Source organism: Carettochelys insculpta, chromosome 1 (assembly GCF_033958435.1).
Source record: "Carettochelys insculpta isolate YL-2023 chromosome 1, ASM3395843v1, whole genome shotgun sequence".
Lineage (NCBI taxonomy): Eukaryota > Metazoa > Chordata > Testudines > Carettochelyidae > Carettochelys > Carettochelys insculpta.
This window is the reverse complement of record NC_134137.1, coordinates 161,791,762-161,813,006: the sequence shown is the minus strand read 5'-3', so window position 1 is coordinate 161,813,006 and position 21,245 is coordinate 161,791,762. Positions and strand designations below refer to the sequence as shown.

General features: G+C 40.7%; 1 protein-coding gene across 14 annotated transcripts in view; it reads left to right on the top strand.

The window, feature by feature from the left end:
- DMD (dystrophin) overlaps window positions 1-21,245 on the top strand; it is a 2,199,436-nt gene that overhangs the window by 2,107,141 nt on the left and 71,050 nt on the right. For all 14 annotated transcript variants that reach the window (XM_074994601.1, XM_074994607.1, XM_074994584.1 and 11 more), the window contains 3 exons: window positions 5,960-6,161; window positions 11,995-12,080; window positions 16,617-16,774. In XM_074994601.1, the coding sequence (XP_074850702.1) occupies window positions 5,960-6,161; window positions 11,995-12,080; window positions 16,617-16,774 (446 nt within the window). The remainder of the gene's footprint in view (window positions 1-5,959; window positions 6,162-11,994; window positions 12,081-16,616; window positions 16,775-21,245) is intronic.

The window sequence follows — 21,245 nt, the reverse complement described above, 5'->3', positions numbered from 1 at the left end:
TTACAAAATGACACTGTGCTACCTGTCTGAAACATGCTCCAAGAAGTTGCATCCAGCCATAAATCTACTGTATTTCTTACTTTTTATGTTTTGCATCAGTATTAAATTTTGTAGTGAGTTTCAAGAGCTGGATCAGAACTAAACATTGATGGGCTTTTCCATTACAAATGGAAGTCTAGAAAGGTCTGTAGAATAAACAGAATGGTACAGAGTGAGAATGAAGTACAGTTTTCCCTTGGAAAATTCACTTCTAGAAAATACTGGTGAATTATATGGTTCTTACCAGGCAGCTTGAATATATAGTAACTGAGATACTTTTGTGCCTAAAAATGTAGAAACTAAAACATTTTGGTCCAGTTTCCATTTACCTAATTCCACACTCTGTTGGTGTGATCGGAAATAGGTTCTTAAGAGTTTAGACATGTTAACTACCTGAGTTAACAACCTGACTGCATTGATGTCAATAGCACAGCTCCCACTGGTTTAAATTGGACCAGGATTTCATGCTGGGTTTATGAAAGCTTTTCTTACATTTCTCTTCTCTTCATTCAAAATAGTAAAGAAAAGTGGATGCTGGATTAAGCTCATCTTGTGCTGCTGCTTCCACATGTTTTACAGATTCTCAGTTTGTTTCACCAGCAATTGCGGGACATCTGTTTGTTTTATAAACAGTTAAAAGCTGCACTGCTATATGGTTTTATTTACACTGGCACACAGTTCTTTCTCATACTGTCTTAACATGTTTATGGCGCAGTTTGTTTCTCAGTGTTCACTCGAAGGCAAGTGAAGGTTTCCTGAGATGCAGATGTTTTAACAAATGTGCAGTGGCACCTACAGTGAATACCTAAGCATGTTCTTCATGCTTGAAACCATAGAGACTTGTTTGAGGAATCTGGATAATGATATTTGTACTCACAATTTTGTAAGCAATATTCCTGCAAAGAACAAAGACCATCATTAAATATTATCTTAAATTTCATTAGCATGTTTGAACTCACCTTAGTTATGCAACAAAGTTATTAGAGTTTCTTACACTCTGTCTTTCAATTTGTCAATAATGGAAATTGGACCCTATTTCTGATTTCAAGGCATCAAGACACAGACGAGAGTTCAAATTTCCAATTCAAGTAGTTGCTTTGATCGCCTTCCTCTTTAGCTCATCTTTGAAACTTGGTGGGGAAAGGGCAAACTCTTGGATTTGTTTTCTTCCTCTGCACACTCACCAAATCTGTAAAATACAAGACATTATAGTTACATCACAGAAGGCCTTGAGAGCTGGAGACATGTCAGAAATGAAAATGCTTTTAAATAATTAACTATACTTAACACTGTTTACATTTTGTGTTTTCATAAGATTTTGGGAAGCTAAGTGTAAGAATGAGTTTACTATAGTGGTCCCTGACCTTTTCAGTAACATGGCACACTTCAATGAGACAAACAATTCCGTGGCACACGTTTTTTCAGCTGAATCGATTGCTCATAAATGTCTCATTCACTTACATTTACTATGACTACAGTGTTACTAAAGAGGTTTGCAACACAGTAGTGCATACAACAAACTAAAGAAGGATCACATTCATTAATGTTTCAAAGCCAACACAGGGCACACTGTCTTAAACAGTGAGCACAGGCACATTTTCAAAGTCTGCTCAATGCCATGTGAGGTATGTTGAGTAAATGAATAACCACGGATAGCAGGTTCTCCTCCCCATCAGCCCACTGGAGCCAGGATGCAGCACTGAAACTGTGTCCTAGCTCCGACAGGCTGTCACCCTCCCTCCTGCCTGCCCCCTTGGCACAGCATGAATGGGGTCTTGGGGAATTGGCATTTCTCCTCATGGTGACTCCGTAAAGAGCCATCACAGGTGGGGCGCAGTTGAGGGGAATTGATGAATCCTATGCTAGCTTGCTTCTTGAGCCCCAGCTGGCATGGGGTTGTCAATATGTGAAAGATGCATATCGGAGCAACTCTGAGGGTGAGATATAACATGTAAGTAGTTTCCTAGTGCAGTAAGGTCTCCGAGTACGTGAGGGTTCCGTTCTGCGCACCCTTGTGTAAACCTGGATTTCATGCAAGTTGGGCTCCCGCTTTTTCCCCAGTAGAACACATGTTCTGCAGCTGGGGAAGCAGCAGAAAGGTAAGCCCTGCCCTGGGGGTGGTAGCTGGGGAGGGTTAAGCCTGGTGGCAGGTTGGGGCTGTGGGAGGAGGGCGGAGGGGGTGTGCTAAGCCTGGGGTGGGTTGGGGCTGCAGGGGGGTGAAGGGTGGAGTTGAACGCGGCCCGGGGCCACGGGGGGGGGAGTTGAGCCAGAACCAGAGCTGTGCCTGAGTGTGAGCCAGCGGGGGGTTGCACCGGAGCCGGGTGAGGGGCAGGCGGTCGGGTGGTCAGGAAGGCAGGCAGCTTGTGAGGCAGTAGGGGGGTTGTGCCGTAGGTGCACAGGCAGGTTGTGAGCCAGGAAGGAGGTTGCGCCAGAGCTGCACTGCGGGGCGGGGCGGGGCGGCTTGAAGCAGAGCCGCTTGTAGGTGGTTTAAACCAGGCCGGAGGGTGGGGTCAGGATCAGATGCATAAGAGCGGAGTCGTCTACTCTGAGCTCGCGTACTCTGAGACACTACTGTATATTAAGCTTAGCTTTAGTCTTCCATTTGATTTTGGTTAGTAACCTATATATTTCTGTCTGTGTCCTGTGATCACTTAAATTTTACCTTAGGGTTACCATATAAAAAAGGGGAGACTCCTGAGAGGGAGTGTGTCTATACCAGACTCTACCAACTCACCTTGGAATAATGTACTATATATACTGTAACACATTAACACAGCATGAGTTGATAGATATGCAAAGGTGTTCTCTTTTTTTGAAAAGTCAAATATGGTAACTCTATACTTAATAAAAATATTAAAATGTTTTATACTTGGTAAAATCACTTTTGTTTGTTAATACATCGAGTTTAAGTAATTGTTACTTGTGGAGGAGGGGAGACGTGTGCATACCCTGAGAAAGAGGGCAAGCATGTGCTTACTTTTTAGAATTTACACAGAGTAAGGAAAGTTTGTCTGGGGTTCATGTCCCATTAAGGCTGTGCATACAACGTGCTGAGGTAAGTTTGGCTGAGCCTTTTCAGAGCTCATCTGATCCCACTGTCTGTGTTATATTGCAGAGGGATGTGAGGAGGCCTTTCTCAGCAGGACAGAGTTGAGGGGTGCCTGGGAGGGCAAAAAGAGGCTCAGTGGCATCTCAGGGCTTCTTTTCACTACACCGTGGATTGATGTTACAATGGAGTATGTAATAGCGGTGTAGTGTACAGCAGGCCTTTGCAGATCAAGTGACAGTCACAAGGGGGTCTCTGTGACTGAGCCTGTCACATGCTGTCTTTATATTTTCCCAGGATTCAGATTAGATTACCAGCACTATTTTATGGGATGAGTTCCCCTAGGCTTAAGATCCCCTCCACCCCACTTCTCTCTTCCTCTCTCTTCAAAGGCCAAAGTGGTGTTTACCGATGGCTAGGAGGTACAGCAGTTATATAACTCTCTCCAAATAACCAAGAGGCTAGTCAATGTAAACAGGCCTTAAACTCAACTTAATGGAATTTCTTTACTTCTCTGTGAAGATGCACCACACTAACTTTGGAACACCGCATCCAGTCAGTCCCAGAGAGAGGAGAGTTGGAGTGTGTGTAATGAGGCCAGCCTACAGAAGCTGTGCCACCTGCAGCCCATTCAGATTTAGTTGATTTGGTTAAAACCAGTGGGAACCCATGGGTGGATACACACAGATCAATTTAGAACTCCTTTATATATTTAGTTGATTACATCAGGCAAAATTATGGTGGTTACATCTCAAGATATCATGCAGGTGGATCTATATTTTGGGAAGCATCTGAATATTATGTCTCGATGGGAAAATTACTGCCCCCTAGCCCACCCCACCACCTTCAGTATTTTTCCCACAAAGCTCCTGATGACTTTGAGAGGCGGAGTCCAGAAGGAGTAGAAGTAGTTCACACCATCCATGTTGTAAAAAACCCATATATCAAAGCCTTTGTACAAGATAGGTTTGTTAAATATAGTACAGTTAAGTGATGTGAAGCTGCCACTCTTTTTTTTTGTGAAAGCTTTTAACACTAATTAGAATGACCCATGTTTATCTGTTGTCCTAATAATTAAGTAGTCACCCAGATGCTTGAGGGGTTCACTTAGCTGTCATTGGGTCATTGTCACAGAAGAACTGAGCATTCTGCCAAAAGCTCTGAGTTAAAGGTGTTGTGAACAGGGTGCTGCATTTCCACCTGGGCTAATAAGTTGTTGTTAGTGAAAAGCATCTTCCTACAACACTTAGAGATGGGGCTGATACATAGGCTGTTGCTGACCAAGATACACATCTTTGGGTGGTTACTTTGAATCTCATTTGCTGACCTGTAAAGATCTCCAAAATAAAAATACTTTATATTTAAAACTATTAATTTAAAAATTAAAATTATTCACCTGTAAACTAAATCTTTTAGTATAAGAGTAGCAACTTTACGTAGCATTACTTACTGCCTTTATGGGCTTTAGGATTTGGGGTAAATTAAGCATCTCTGGTAAGATTTTCAGATGCATGTACAGGCTTCAAGAGCATAAGTTCCTCTGATTTTTTCCCACCTCTCCAAGGTATAAGTGCTCCTGAAAATCCCACCCATACTGTGTAACCCCTTGCACATTATTCAGTGACTGAGTTTGGAAGGCTGAAGTAGCAAATTCTTCCCAGTTTCAGTATACACAGCTAGATTTGTCCTTGTTGGAATTTTGGGTTGCCTTAAAAGTGAACTTGGTCAATGTAACATCAAGGTATTCCTTCAGTGAACAAAGTTATTAAACAAAAATCTTAACTTGTTGCTTGTTAAGGTTCTTTTTGGAAATTTCAAAATAACTATCCTCACCTCTACACAACACAACTGCTATTTCAAAATAATTTCAGTATAAAGCTTGACTTATTTTGAAATTGGCAACCCTCATTCTACAAGGAGTAGCACTTATTTTGAAATAAGCATAGTGCATCCAGTGGCTGTTTTTCAAAATATGCTCTGTTTAGATGATGTATTTCAAAATAGTGAAGTGCTATTTCAAAATGCATTTTTGTGTGAAGCAGTGTTATTTAGAAATAAGCTATTCCGGAAGAGCTGTTGTGTAGGCATACCCTTAGCAGTTAAGGGTAATATGTGGAATTGTGTAAAGAACAAAGGTTCCATTTATTGAAGGATTTTGATATTCCGCTGCATTCTGAATCAGAGCAAAATTCTACACAAAACAAAAATCAGGGAGCAAGGTGTGGGGAGGGGTGCTGATTCAGGTTGATGAAACACTTCATTCTGACACAGTTGCTTCTTTTTGGTTTTGACTTATTCTATATTACATTATTATCTAGAATTAAAAAAAAGTATGGATGATAGAACCATATATTTCAATGGAATATGGCCCCACTGAACTTTCTCACTATCTCTAGAGTAAGTGGTATTTTATTTGCCAAAACTAATGCTGTGATGGACATGGATGGCAAACCTCATTAAGGGTGACATGTACTATAATTACAGCATGTTCAGAGAGAGAGAGAGAGTGTGTGTGTGTGTGTGTGTGTGTTTTTAAATACTGTTAGATGATTTCATGTTTTATATGCATTCAGTAAGACATTTTATTTGTATGGAATCCAATAGTGGAGTGTCTCCTTGACAGATACTATGGAACTGTTCTCTGACTTGTATATTTACAGTCTAAGGCTCTGTCATGCAAAGATCTTCATGCATGTCTAAGAGTTTTCGGGATCAGGGCATATGTTACTTTCAGACAAAGGACACACTCAAGTAATGTTGGGAAACCAATGAAAATGTAAGAATTTTTTAATCAAAATATATGAATGTTGGGAGGGATCATTACTTGAAATGACAGTGTTTTAGGATTAGTAATTACAATTTTGTTTTAAACAGTGGATCTCCTCAGTTTGTCTGCTGCATGTGATGCCTTGGACCAGCACAACCTCAAACAGAATGACCAGTTGATGGATATCCTACAGATCATTAATTGCTTGACCAGCATTTATGATCGACTGGAACAAGAGCACAATAACCTGGTCAACGTCCCTCTCTGCGTGGACATGTGCCTCAACTGGCTGTTGAATGTCTATGACACGTATGTGGAAGTAGTCTGAGTGTAATGTACTAAAAGGCTTTCATGATAATTGGGGATTGTAAGTTGTCTTTCTGGTTACAAAATAAGTATTTTGAAGCTAGAAAACTGGTGGTCAGAGTGCACATTTAATAAAACTAATGGCTTAGTGGTTGCATTTAGCTGAATCAACATGTCCCTGAGTTAGCCTTGGAGCACTACATTGTTTTATTAAGATAAGAAATGAGGCTCTGGAAAATGGTCTATTTTAAAGTAGAATGTTCTCTGTGTCTAGGGCCATTTTTCAGAGTTCCATCCCATCATTAAGTTACAACTCTGCAAGGCACTTCTGAATTACCTTGTTAGAGTACCTTTATCTTTAAAAATTAAGGGTATTACCAGAAAGAAACTGAGCAATCTTCGTTATACGTGTGCTTATTCTTGTCTGTGTTTTCAGCAGTTAAACCTATTGAGGGTGACACAATTTTTGTAGTTTTTAGCATGTAATCTTTGATAAATGCTAGAATGTGGGCCGTCTTTCGTGCAGTATATTTGTGTGCTTTTAGTCAACAGATCTGAGTGAATTTCAGCAAGTTAGTAATGTCTTTTTTACAATTCAGCTTTAACCAATGAAGAATACTTCAAAATGGAATTTAGATAGATGGCATGCACACTTATGAATTTACAGAAGATAGGGTAGATTTATTTTGATAGTCTTACAGTCTTTCCATTCAATCTGTTGTTTTAAGGAGCTGCCTCTCATTGTTAGATCAACTACTAAATTTCGCAATAGTTAAATAAAGCAGTCTAGTTTTAGATTATTGCTGAATTTTTGGTAATAAACAGGTCTGTAAATTCTGTGAGAAAATTTGGTGGTCCAAGCCCTGACTTGGTTACTTGAAACTAGAAGTAAATCTGAGGTATCCTTAAAGTCTCACACCCTCATACCATGTGGCCAAATAAAACTCATGTAGGTGAGAAAATGTGTGCTTTTAATTTCACCAGTATTTTGGACTAGATTAAAATACATGCCCCAATAGTGCATCTTTGATCAAGTTTTAATCCATACATTTTGATTTTTGCGTAAGAAATTGCAAATGTCTCCCAATCTCCTCTCACAGGGTATTTCTATAAATGGTGGGGTTCCTGTTCTGCCATAATCCACAACAGCCATAGAGTTAATGTGGTCAGTCATCCTGCCATGTTATCTTATTTATTGTGATTATATTGGATTTGTTTTTGCATTGTTTACAGAGCGTAGAGAGCATGGCTATATTTAATATGTAGGATAGAATTATTAATCTACTGGAGTTTTCAGAAAACAAATATCTGATCCAGTTAGTATTTAGACCCAAATATGAATAAAGTTGAATATGAATTACAGTTTATCCCAATCCAAAAATGTCTGGTGAGTGGGCTGGGGCAATAAAATCCTTTTGCTTGCTTTTTCTCGAGACTGTGTCTTGCTCAATCCAGTCTCATGGCCATTTATTTGGTTGAAACCTACAGCATTGTAAATTTATAATTTGCCCTGTTCAGGTGAGGCATGCTTGTAAAATGTATGCTACAAGACTGCAGGCAACATAAGGACCCAGGAAGGGCCTTTTACTCAAATTTTGGGTTATCCTGGATGAGGACAGGAAGAAGAGTCCAGGATCAGCTGTATTTATCTTTACTGTTAGGGTCAATAGACAAATCCCTCTTCTCCCCCTGCCCCAGTGATTTTCTAGATTTCATTTTCTTATTAGAGACCATGTGACTTTTTTCAACAGCCTGATAATTTACATTTATTATAACTAGCACACGTTACTGGTCCAAGTTGGGATGCAGCATTGCAACTATTCAGTGTGTTTCAAATTTGCATTAATTGATCAGATATTCAGTAACATGCTAAATTATCTGTTTAACTTGGAAGGCAGGAAGGAGGATGTAACCAAACGAATAACTCATATTTTATATAAGTTCCAACTGGGGACACCTTTACAGGAAGATCATCAGGCTACTTGCATCTCCTGTAAAATTTGAATGAGGTTGATATTCATCAGTGTGGGATTCTGAGGGCACAAAGATTAATGAATTGGAAAAGAATGTATGGAAGGGGTTGAAATGCAAAGAAGAAAAGAATAATAACAAAATATGAAACTGGCATAAGTGAATTACAAATGCTGGCTTATGAATAGGAACAGAATATTTTTAAAACTAACTATGGGATGTGTTGAGGGATTTAAAATCTGCTCTGATACCAATGCAATTCTGAAGTGCAGGGTCAGGGGATTTTTTTTGGGCCAGGGCCTTTTACCCACAGAAAATTCAATGGGGAGGGGGGAACAAAAAAGCCCAACCCCTGACTCATTTGGCCCCTAACTGAGAGACCTCACTTCCCTCATGCTCCAGTCCCATGGGTGGGGAATGGAGAAAAGGGGATTGAAGATCAGGGTTTCCCCCAGGCTAGATGAGTTCTTCTAAGGACCCAGGGCGGCATCAAAAACAAGGGGTTCAGGGTTCATTGTGTGGAAGGGGGCTACTGGGGAGCAGGATGGGGGTGTGGGGTCTGGGTGCGAGGGAATGTGCAGGAGTGGGTTGGGGCTGCAAGAGCTGGGTGTGAGGAAGGATGGAGGAGCAGGCTGAGGGTGGGTGGTCTGTGTAGGAGGGAAGGTGCACTAGCAGGCTGGGGGTTTGGGGTGTGGGTTGGTAGTCTGAGCAGGTGGTAGGGGCAGTGGCAGACTGAGGGTGGGAGTCTAGGCGCATGGGAGGGTGCAGGAGGGGTGTGGGCAGTGGAGTGCAGGAGCAGGATGGACAGTTCATGAGGGAGATGAGGGGCCTCTTATTGGGCTCTGTGTACCAGCTGCTCCCAGGCACCACCACTCACTGCTCCCATTGGCCACCTTTGGTCAATCGGTGCAGCGGGGGGAAAAGCCTCCAGGCAGCACTTTCCTGTGCATCCATTCTCCCAGTCAAGGCAGGGGTAGCAGCAGCACGTGCAGTGCTTTCTCCCCAGCCAGGAAGACCCTGAAGGTCTGATCCAGACCTCGCTTGCCTGACTCAGGTATGTGAGGCTCGGGCTTGGAGCATTGGGCTGGACTTCCCACTGAGGAGAAGGAGGTTGAGCACTGAGTCTTGCGAGCTGGATCCAGACAAAGCCACAGGCTGGGCTGTAGTTTCTCCACCGCTGCTGTAGTGTCTGTTCATTTCAGTGTTTTTTGTTTTTTGATTTTTTTTGCTAAGTTAGGGTAGCACTTGTGAGATAACAGAATTTCTAGCAACGCAGGTAAGAGGTTCTTCTGTTGACCTCCTTGATAGTATTACAGAGGAAATGTATTTCTTGGTTAAGTTGTTCAGATACTGTGCAGTGCAGTATGGGGTGCCTTTTTTAATTTTTACTGACAGTTGTGGGAGTGGAACTTATAGGCAGAAAATTACTGCTAGCTTTCTGCCTAAAGGAGTCGTTAGATGTATGCTTATTGTGTTGTACCCACTTTGATCATTTGCTTGAGGGCAGCAGGGTCATTTTGTTTAAATGTATCAAAATTGGGTTATATCAAAGTTGGAATACTATTTCGTGTTGAAGTCTGGCACTGAAAGTAAATAGAACTAAAACTGAGTTCTGGGGAAGGAGCTCACGTACTGAAGTTGCATGGCACAGTTACAGAGGAAGCTGTGGATTAGTGTTTCTGAAACTTTTTGAGACCACAGAACACCAAACAATAATTTTTTTATGCAAAGCATCTATCAACGTTTTCTCCAAAAATAAAAACCAACACCCCACTACACACACACCCGCACAACCCCAAACAGCAACATGCATAGCAAGAACAAAATGAAGTAATTTAATCCTGTATCCTAACAATGAAGTAACATTGTGTCTGGTGTCAATAACAAAAAATGTATACCAACAGTGTATGATATAAAAAAGTGTCAGACTCTGCAAACACAAGATCAGTGGAACATAGTTTAAGAATCACTGCCGTAGACAAGACTGTCCATAGAGCAGTGTGGCACCAGGGCAGCCCCCTCCATCTTCCCCAGCTTAAGCCCCGCCCAGTCTCTTACTTGCCCCTCCATTCCCCGTTTTTGCTGTGCCACTCCTGCCTCCATTGCACCCGTTCCCCCAAGCTCCTTACCCCGAGCAATACAACTTGGGGGATAACTGGGAGGCTGGTGCAGGGTGGCATCAGGATTCCCCCCACACCGTATGCTCACCATGGCAGTGACAGCTGTGAGAAGTGGAGTGACCTAGCAGCCTGCTCCCCTGCCCATCTCCCAGCCAAGTTGCTCTGCTTCATTGCTGTAGCAGGAACTGCGCAACCTGGCCTCCACCTGTTCGGCTCCCCCAAGTGACATGGGCTCGGGGGACTGCAGCAGTCTGATGGATTGCTCCGTTTCCTGAGGCTTCTGCTGCCACAGTGAGTGCAGGGCCTGGCTGCCCTGGTAATTCCCTTGGGCCCATTAGGCTAACATCAGCATGACGGATTATCGCATCCATAAGACAATTGGGGCAGCCACCATGGTGCCTTGCAAAGCATGAGGTCTGGGGTGGCCTCCCCAAACTCTTCTATGGATGGCATGGGTCTGGCTGTAGGTATATGGAGGCTACAGAGTACAGTTGCATAGGGTGAAAGGAGGATGACTAGAAACCTCATATGGACTAGAGTGGGCCTATATAGATTCTGTAATTTGAGTGGAAAGTGTTGAATGTTGCATCTGTGGTTTCACTATGGAGTGAGATGAAGGCTGGCACTAAGGCTAAAGCCACACTACAGTGGAAGGTTGACCATCTCTGGGTCAATCTTCCGGGGTTTTATTATGCACAAAATGACACACCCAGAGGATCAACATGGACCCCCATACTCCTCATGAGAGATGAGGAATAAGGAAGGTTGAAGGGAGAAATGCTTCCACTGTGTGGACAGACGTGGAAGCTGACTGTGGCTGACTGTTTTAGCTACGCAATTGTTGTAGCTAAAATTTCATTTTGTCAGTCAACTTCTATGTCTACTGTTGACATAGCCCCATCTTCCCGGAAGACATCTTTCCTTCACTTCCATTGCAAACAGTGAAAGTGGCAGCCATATTAAAATATGAACTGTTGGCAAAGGTACTTACAGTTTCACTCCTATTGATTCCACAAGGAAATGGCAACCATTTTAAAAAAGAGGGCATTTTCTGTGTAAGAACATTTGTCAGCCCATGCTGAAGTACTTTGTTATAAATAAGGCAAAAAGAAAACCCATTAATCATTAAAAATGTCTTTCAGTCTATATGGGAAATACAGAAAAATAAATTGGCAGAGGGTATTACATTTTTACAGGGCCCATTTTTAAATGTAGTATTAACTCCCAAACTCAATTAAAAGTGAGGTGCACGTGAACATTCAGAAAAGTCATTCTGTAGTCAGTAGGAGTTGTAATTGTAGGGAGAGGCACTGTCATTGCATACATGTCAGAGTGGCCAAATCTCTGTTCTAAGCGCAAAACAGAGCATTAATTTTACAAACAGCAAAAGTTACTTGTTTTGGAGCTGTTGATTAATAACGTTAATTAATCAGTAAGCCATGTAAAGACTATGCATGAATTAATTTTTGTGAAGTAGAATATAGACTCTTAGAAATTTAGAGCTAGACTGGACCTAAAGGAACCAACAAGTCTAGCCCTGTATGTCAAGTCATAACCAAGTAAATTTAGAGCATCCCTGTTTGTATTTGTCCACCCTGTTCTTAAATATCTCCAATGGTTATTGAGGCTCTGAGATTGGTGGTTAAGATTATGTTTTATTTTAAAAGTTGAATTGCTCTCCTAAATGAGTCCTCAAATATGTGGATTATATTAACAATCATTGTTTTATGTATCATCATCAACAGGGGTCGAACAGGAAGGATCCGTGTCTTATCTTTTAAAACCGGTGTAGTTTCCCTGTGTAAAGCACATTTGGAAGATAAGTACAGATGTAAGTCATATCTTACTTTATATTTCTTTTCTTTTCTTTTCATTTCAATTTTATTTTATTTTTAAGTTTTCCTACATTTCATGGAAACAAAAATTTATGACAGAAAAGTCCTGTTAGGTCTTCAGTGAAGGACAGTTCTCTACAGTCAGTGTATTGTTAAGTAAGCTTGGCTAGTGTAGATTTCCCCCCTGTTCCCATGATAGATTAAATTTAATTCTGTATTGGCTAGGAAAAAAAAAATCAATGACAACATTTTAGGAAGAATCAGGGTTTAATATTATTTGTCATAGAAAGGTAGAAAGACTTTTTCCCTGACCACTGTAGAATGGATTTAAATGATGAGATGACAAAGTCAAGTGAAAAAAGTGTGTCAGGAAAAATAGCATCTTGAATAAAATATAGTATCTTAAGTCTGTTGTTTACAATGGTAGTGAAATCATACTTGAAAAAATTATGTGCCACTGCAGTTACTATTCTTAGCTGCACAATAAAGATGTGCATATTCTTGAGAAACTTTTTCACATTTTTTTCATTTTATTTGTGTGTGTGAGGGGGAGAGAGAGAGAGTAATTTAAAAATCAAAATTCTGCACCTTTTCAGTGGGCCAAATCCCAAAATCCTTACTTGGGAAAAATTCCATTTGAAGCCAATACAAATTTTGCATGAATGAGTTTAAAGCCAGACCTGGACACTTTCTTATGTAAGCAACTTTATGTTAATGGGTACTCCTTTTGAGTTTAATTGTCGTACAGCTATGCAGGAGTTAGAAGGGTTTAGAGCTTGTGCAGAAATTTTAGAACTTCACTCAGAATGATTTCTGACTCCAGCATCTTTTGAAAAGCAAGATTTTTATTTTGAAAAGCAAAAACACTAAAAAACCTACATGAATATGGAAATGTATTGAACTATTTTCCCCTTTCACTGCAGCATTTACAGTATTTTGTAAAATTGGGTCAAAGTTTAAAAAAAAAAAAAAAAAAAAAAAAAAAAAGGTATAAACTTTGATCTTTGGATGATTCCCAAAAAAGTGGTACACGATAAGGATTATAAAAGTTAGAGATGGGAAATATCTGTTATATTTAATTTATTCCCCTGAAAGTCCAGAATACTGTCTCTCCAGAAAAGGATGTATATGATTGATTGTAGATGTGTAATAAAGTGCAAATTAAAAGCTATGCAGTTCGGCGGGGGAGGAGTGTTAGATGGAAGCATTCTTCTCCTTGGGGCTCTGGATTTGTTCCACCATTGCTCCATTTCCACTGCCTGTTGCTGTAGTAGCAGAACCAGATAATGTTCTAATGTAGTGTTTCCCAAACTGTGTTCCGTGGAACCCTGGGATTCGGTGAACTGAAAATAAGGGTTCCACGAAAAAATCCCTTTACAATACGTGGCTCCTCTGTGGCTCCCTGCCATGGCACTACTGAAACAGAATTAAATTTACTTGGTTAATTGGCCAGCAGGGCGGCAAGAGGGATTTGTCCATTAAATCAACTATACTTAGTTCCATTATTTCAGCGGCAGCAGGGCAAGGAGCCTCAAAGAGCCCCTAACACACACGACTACCCAAGCGGCCACACCCTCCCCATTGGGTGTGGTGTGCTTCACCCCCATCCACCCCCACAAGTGGAACACCTGCACACTAGCCTGTCTTCCGCTGGACACGTGTCCTCCCAGCCCAGCCTCCGCAGCCAGTGCCACAGATGGATTAGTCCGGGGGGCTGGTTTAGGGCTGAGGCAAGTTAATACTGGGGATGGGGGGTGCGTGGGTTTGGGGCTGAGAGGGGTTAAGATGGGGATGCAGGGGGATTGTGGAATGGGGGAGTATAGCTTGTGAATGGCGGGGGCGGATTTGGGGGCTGAAGACTGAGGTGGGTAAAGCCTGGAAATAGGGGTGGATTTGGGGTCAAGATGGGTAGAGCCTGGGAATGGGGTCCCGCAAAATGCTTTGAAGTTTGAAAAGGGTTCCATGGCCAAATAAAATTAGGAAACGCTGTTTGAATGGCCCTCGTGGTGAGTGGCGTAAACAGGCCCATCATAACAGCTGATCTTTTACCTTTTCTCATTTCTGCCCTCTGATCTGGGAGTCTCTGTGGAGCTAAGTTCTGCCCAGGGAGTCTGCTACCTGTTTGTTCGACTGAATGGTATTGGTTCTGGTGCCAGGGAAAGTCTGCAGGGCCAAGAAGGAGCGAATAGGATTTGCCTTGAAATCCTACGTTTTGAGACCAGATATGACAGGAGTTATGTTCTCACTCTTCTAATTAAAAGGAACCAAAAAGAAAGCCCATTTGTCAAAACTGATCTATGAAACTTATCAACAGTATTGGCGTTCCTGTATAATTGTACCCCCAGTGTAATTAAGGAGGCCATAACTATGATATTATTCTTTTATATTAATGATATTTTTATATATGGCCCCTTTTCATCTTGAGAGACGGTGGTTAGCAGTGACAGTGATGATCTATGGGCAGCGTTTAAGTCCGCAGCCTCTCTTGTGGCTTATCTGTCCAATATTGGATTTGCACGGTCGATTGCAATAATTGCATGTCAGTCTATTTCTGAATTCTGGAGTCTGAGAGTTTTTCCTTCTAAGATGAAGTTCTTTTGCGTGGCTTGCACATATACTAGCTAAGGATGATGGGCCCTGTCATTGCAATCATTGCCAGATATTTCAGTCTGATGATGTAGACTCCCAGGATTTTGGATAGATGTTGAACTTTTTCATGGCATTTTTGCACATATCCTTGAATCTTAGCTTTGGTCTTCCTCTTGTTCTCAACCCACATGTCAGTTCACCAAAGAGGATTTCTTTGGGAAGATGTTTGTCACCCATTCCTCTCACATGACCAAGCCGTCGTAGTCTTCTGCTGTTGAGGATCACTATGAGGCTCGGTATGCCAGATCTTGACAGAATATCTGCATTTGAAACTTTATCTTGCCAGTTGATATTCATAATTCTGTGGAGGCAGCGAAGGTGAAAGATGTTCAGCTTTTTCTCCTTGTTCGAGTAGGTGGTCCATGCCTCAGAACTGCATAGCAGGGTACTCAATACACATGCCTGGTAGATTAGATCTCTGTTTTCACTGTCAGCAGAGGATTGTTCTGTGCTCATTTTGTAAATCTGCCAAAAGTCGTAGTTGCCTTCCTGATTCTGATGTTCAGTTCTTCGTCCATGTATAGGTTTGTAGTGACAGTAGATCCAAGGTAACAGAATTGTTGAACCACATCTAATGGGCTGTTATCCGAATGACATTGGATCGCTGAGGTATACCTTGAGTGAATACAACAGTTTTCTTCATTCTTATATCAAGGGAAAACAACTTGGCAGGCTTCAGGTAGAGAATCCATCAGTGACTGTCGAATGTCTTCATTATGAGTGACGAGAGCTGCATCATCTGGGAAGAGAGTTCCATAATCACCTTAGTTTTCTTGACTAAATTTGACCTTAGTTTTGGCCTGGAGTCTTGCCAGGTTGTAGAGAGAGCCATCTAGTCTTGTATGGAGAAATACATCACTGTGTGAGTTTTGAAATGTGCAATTTAGTAGAACTGAGAAAAATATACTGAAGAGGGTAGGGACAAGAACACACCCTTGTTTGATTCCTCTGTTTGTTGCAAATGGGTCCAAAGTAGATCCATCATATTGCACTGTTCTTTCATGTTGTCCTGAAAGGATGATACTTTTACTTTTTGAAAAATAAGCAGAATTTATTCTGTTCATGTATTATCAACTGTGGTAGCTTGAAATAAATATTTCAGTTGATCCTAACTTGATTTTCTTCTTATTACAAACTTTAAAACCTCCTCAAAGTATAGGTACTGTAACTAATTCCCAGCAAATTAAATTGTGCTTATGGTAGCATGATGATTCAGTCCTGTAAGGATTCCCTTTTGATAATGTTGCTATAATACAACAGGGCTCCAAACGACATTTCACTTCAAAAACTAAAATTTAATATGATATTAACATTCCCAGCAGGTGACAGGGCTCTGGAACATTGTAAGGTTTCTCTTCTCTCTCATTTAAAAAAATCATCTTGAGCTCAGTTTTTTGAAATATTAAAATTAGGGAACTTTTTTTTTTGTTTTTCAGAGCAATACATGATGTGAAACAGAATCAGGTCCTCAGGGTTGTATGTTTGAAGCTGTTCAGACTACAAGTATATGAAAGCTAAAAAGATTTTTGTGGATCGGCGTTGCTGTACACGTGTTACAGTTACAGTCTAAGTAACTGTGTTTTAGAGTTATGGCCTATGTTGGTTCTGAGTTTATTCTATAAATGCTGTCAGATCATTAATTTAAAATGGTCCTTAACAGCTGCAATCCTGTGATTTGATCAGACTAGTACGAGGGTGTTTTGTGTAACTGGTTAATAAACAGGGAAGATAGTCAAATGGAGGCCCATTTAAATGGGGCCTTTCCTATAATGGCACCACTCTTTTGAATCTCTGAAAACAATTGTGTTTCTGCAATATTTATGTAATCCGAGTTGCTGTATTCTATCCCTAAAACTCTCTTTGCTTAACTTTCATCCCTCTAGACCTGTTCAAACAGGTGGCAAGTTCCACTGGATTCTGTGACCAGCGCCGACTGGGCCTTCTGCTGCATGATTCTATCCAGATTCCACGACAACTGGGAGAAGTTGCATCATTTGGTGGCAGTAACATTGAGCCGAGTGTTAGGAGCTGCTTTCAGTTTGTAAGCATATGCATTTTTTTTCTTAAATTTTCCACCTATTTTTTTATTTCCTCCCTCTTAAACATTTGTCATTGAGAAGAGAATAAATAAAATCCCTTGAGGAGCAGATATGGAAGAGAAGGCATTGAATTCCAGGAATTGCTTAAAAGAATTTCATGATAGTTTGCTAATCTGTTTACTTGGCAAGTCATTTGAGTAGGTAGTTTCCTCTTGGAGTCTGTCTATAATACAAATACAGAAATATTGGAGGGAAATCCATTTCAGTGTGGTTATCCTGACCTCGTTACTAAATAACTAAGTGTACAGCCACAAGCAAAGTTATTTCGAGATAACAGCCATTATTTCAAAATAACTTTGCAACCATCTACATTATGCACACACTATTTTAAAATAAATTCAAAATAGCAGGTGCATTATTTTGAAATTTGTAAATCTCATGGTAGGAGAAATAATGCCTATTTCGAAATGGGTGCTTTTAAGACACGGAATAGTGCTATTTTGAAATAAGCTATAATGGCACCCAGTTGCACTGTGTCTGGACATGTTATTTTGAAATAGCTGGTTGCTGTTTCAAAATGCATTCTTGTGTATGGCTGTGTTATTTCAAAATAAGCTATTTCAGACTAGCTGTTCTGGAATGGATTATCCTGAAATAATCCAATGTTGCTTGAATGCTGTAATGCAGATAGGCTCTAACATCATTTAAAAACCTACAACCTATTCTGGATCAGGATGCTACACTCCAGAAGGCTCTAGGTGACATGTCTGTGCTTTCCTGTAGACAGCCTTCTAACCTGAGAGAGATTCTCACCAGCAATCACAGGCTGCACTAGTAATACACCAATACTAATCCTAGAACTTGTCCTTGCAACAAACCCTGCTGCCAACTTTGTCCACATATTTATTCTGGGGGTACCATCACTGGACCTTACCATGTTAGTTACAAGATCAAAGGCACATTCTCATGCACTTTCAGCAACATTATATATGTCCTTATGTACCAACAATGCCCTGCCACTATGTGCATTGTACAGACTGGGCAAAACCTTCACCAAAGAATAAATGAACACAGAGCAGACATCAAGAAACTCAATACCCATAAGCTGGTCAGTGAACACTTCCATGGAGTAGGCCATTCTGTTAAAGGCCTGAGAATTTGTGTCCTAGAGCATAAAGAATTTAAAAACAGATTACAGCAAGAAATCTGTGAATTGGAATTCATATTCAAATTCGACACATTAACATGTGGTATGAACAGAGACATCAATTACCTCACACATCACAAGGACAACTTCCCTTCCTCTGATGCTCATAATTGTCTCGGACAAGACAGTTCTCCTCCTCCCCCCCTTCAATCCTATCTGATTTGTCTGCTTTTATTGCTTATTTTGGTCCTCTGTAGTTGGAAATGTCAGTCTGTATTGAAAATGAGATTGAGCTGATGAAAGCTCATCACCGAATAAATCATTTTGTTAGTCTTTAAAGTACTACATTCCTGTTGCTTTGTTCTGTTGTAACTGGATCAGATAGGAGGGTATTTTTATTTTATATGAATTCATTTACCCTTTCCTACTTCCAGCACACATACCTTTGTAGTATAATGTGATATAGGTGATTTCCACTGAGAATTCAACAGTGGATCACAACTGTCATGAAGAACAAGAATTATTCTGTGGTCCAGTCTATACCTAAAACTTAGTTCAATTGAGACACATTGTTCAAGACTAAAAAATGTCATGACCCAGAGTGATGTGATTAGGTTGACCTAACCAATGACTGTAGATGCAGCTAGATCAATAGAAGTATTCTTCAGCTTTTGCCTCTCCAGTGGGAGGATTTACTGCATCAATGGAAAATCCCCTTCTCCTTCCATCACTATAGCAAATGTCTGCCTGCACTACAATACTATAGCACTGTAACTTCAACTATGTTGTTGTAGTATTTGTAATGTATACGTACATACTCTACCCCAGTGGTCAGACCATGGGCCAAATGTGGACCCTGATGCACTTCTTACTGATTTATTATCATTTTTGCTTTTTATTGTCTCTGGCATCTGGACCTTGACATACCTCAACTAAGAAATATGCAGCGTGCCAAAAAATAGACACCCTTGCCCCACCCTGTGTATAGTGCATATAAATAACGATGAAAAACAGAGATCTCCATTATAGAGGAAAGAATGGGTCAAACAAATTAAATGTGAAGAATCAGCATTAGCATTATTTCCAAGAGGTGACAAGTAGGCTTTCAGCTTATTTCTTTGTTTGAAAGGATAATGCTCTCTCCTTTTAGCAATTCTATGGCCACAGCAGTTCTGTATATTGAAAAATGTGCAGAAGAGTCCAGATATTTTTTCAAGTTCACAACAGATAAGTTACATGCTTTTAATTTTGAGAGGAAAACGGGATATGTATTCTTAATCCTTGCTAACAATAGGATGTACACCTAAACGTTTTTTCAGTTTCCAAAATCAAAATATTAAAATGCATGCAGCATAATAAAAGACAGCAAGAAACAGATTTAAAATAGATTATAAATGAGAGGACAAAATGCGTGTTCTTCTGTGTTCGTCAGTGCATCCTCTACATAACAAATGAGTGGATGACCTCAAACACCCTTTCTTATCTCTCTCTTCACTGTCTTCAGGCATGTTACGTGTTGCTCAAGTTAAACTGTGTAGCAATCTACAGCAAGTGGTTTTCAATGAATAGTAATGGTAGTAAGTAGTCTTCAGTTAATGGATTTACAAATTATATACAGATACAGGGTACTCCTGTTGTGATGGGTCAATTTTTAAAAATTATTTTATCTTCAGTTCAAGTTTCAGGAGTGACTTACTTTTCCACAAGCAAAACATGGATCAGTTTCATTCCAGAGGCTTTGTCTTTTTTTTTTTCCTCTTTGTATAATCCAGCCCACTCTTGAAAAGTCATTTTGTGCAAAGTCTGTAGAATGAGCTATATCCAAAAGATGCCCAGATGATGGACAAGGAATAAGAACCGTGGTAGCTAGACAAGTGTGTGTGGTAACCTTCAGGTGTTTGTAGGGTTGATTTGTGCTGTATTTTTAGATTTTGTCAGACTAATACAGAATATTGCAACATCAGCTCCATAGGATGTTGAAGGGGACATGCAAATCTGCTTCCTATTCGTTCAGGTCCCTTATTCATTCTGTCATAGAAATTGCAGTAACATCCACAAAATAATTTTGAACAAAAGGAGAGGTACAGGAATTTAAAAAATTTTTTTTTTTTTTTTTTTTGTAAAAAGGACCCAGGCCTGTGGGTATACACTAGAAATACAGTAATAAGGATATACAGAAATCAATTAGAAGGGCCCCTTCAACCTGTGTAATGTAATCCAAATTGATGGAAATTTTGGTTATGTTCGTATAAAATCAACCCCTTTTGGCATGTGTAAGAATATAAGTATGTACACTATAAACGCTTTATTAATTGGTATATAAATGTGAATACACCGACATAAAAACAGTAACATATTTCAACATTTTAAATGAGATGGATGATCCTGAGACCCAGTAGCCATTAGTGCTGCACCCCCTTTTATCCTCCTGTCCCCAAGAGGGCCTTCCCCTCACTTTGTTCACTTCTGACTTAGGTGACATGGATGTTGACATTTGAGGAAGATATTTGGCTGGTCTAAACAAGGTCTGATACAGCTCTGTGTGTGTGCGTGTATGGTTTTAGATATATTGTGATAGCATTGGAATGTTACATTCAACTGTTTCGAAAGTGTCCAGGCATATTTAAGCTGTTGGTGTGCAGGAGTTCCCTGTTGAGTCTGGTGCAAATCAAAACATTGAAAGAGACCGATTCACAAGAAACTCCAGGCCCACAGCACTGCCTGCTGCTGCATACAGAGCGATATTTCTGGTGCCTCCTGTTGCTGCCTTCAGGCATCAGAGGCAGAACCTTATCTGGGTTCCTGGAAAGATTGTAGCCTTAACTCAAAAATAAGTAAGAGAGCCTTACAAGGAGGATTTGTAGGCTAGGATGTGGGGACTCTGGAAAGAGGAATCAAGAGGACACTGTTGGAGGGACAAGCGTGGGAGTGATGGGACAGCAACAAGGACTTGAGGAATGGGGCAGTGGTAGTGGAGGAAGGAGGGGCACAGGTTTGTGTGATGGAGCAGTAAGGGAGGGGTAACAAGAAAGGGTGCAGTGCATTTGCCAATGGGGGGGTGGAAGCAGCATGTCTCATGGATCTGGAGGGAGAGAAGTGGAGGGGGGAAGATCAGGGTCTTGTAAGTGAATGGGGAGAGAAGGGAAGAGAACTGTGGTGCAGAGGAAACCATGGGCCCAGAAAGGGGGAAATGGTTAGGCAGGCACTGGGCAGGGAGCTGGAGTCTAGTAGAAAAAATGAGAAGATTGAAAATGGGGCATGTGGGGACAGGAGGTGGAGAGATACAGAAACCGTGGGGAAGGATGCTATGAAGTACACAGCTCATG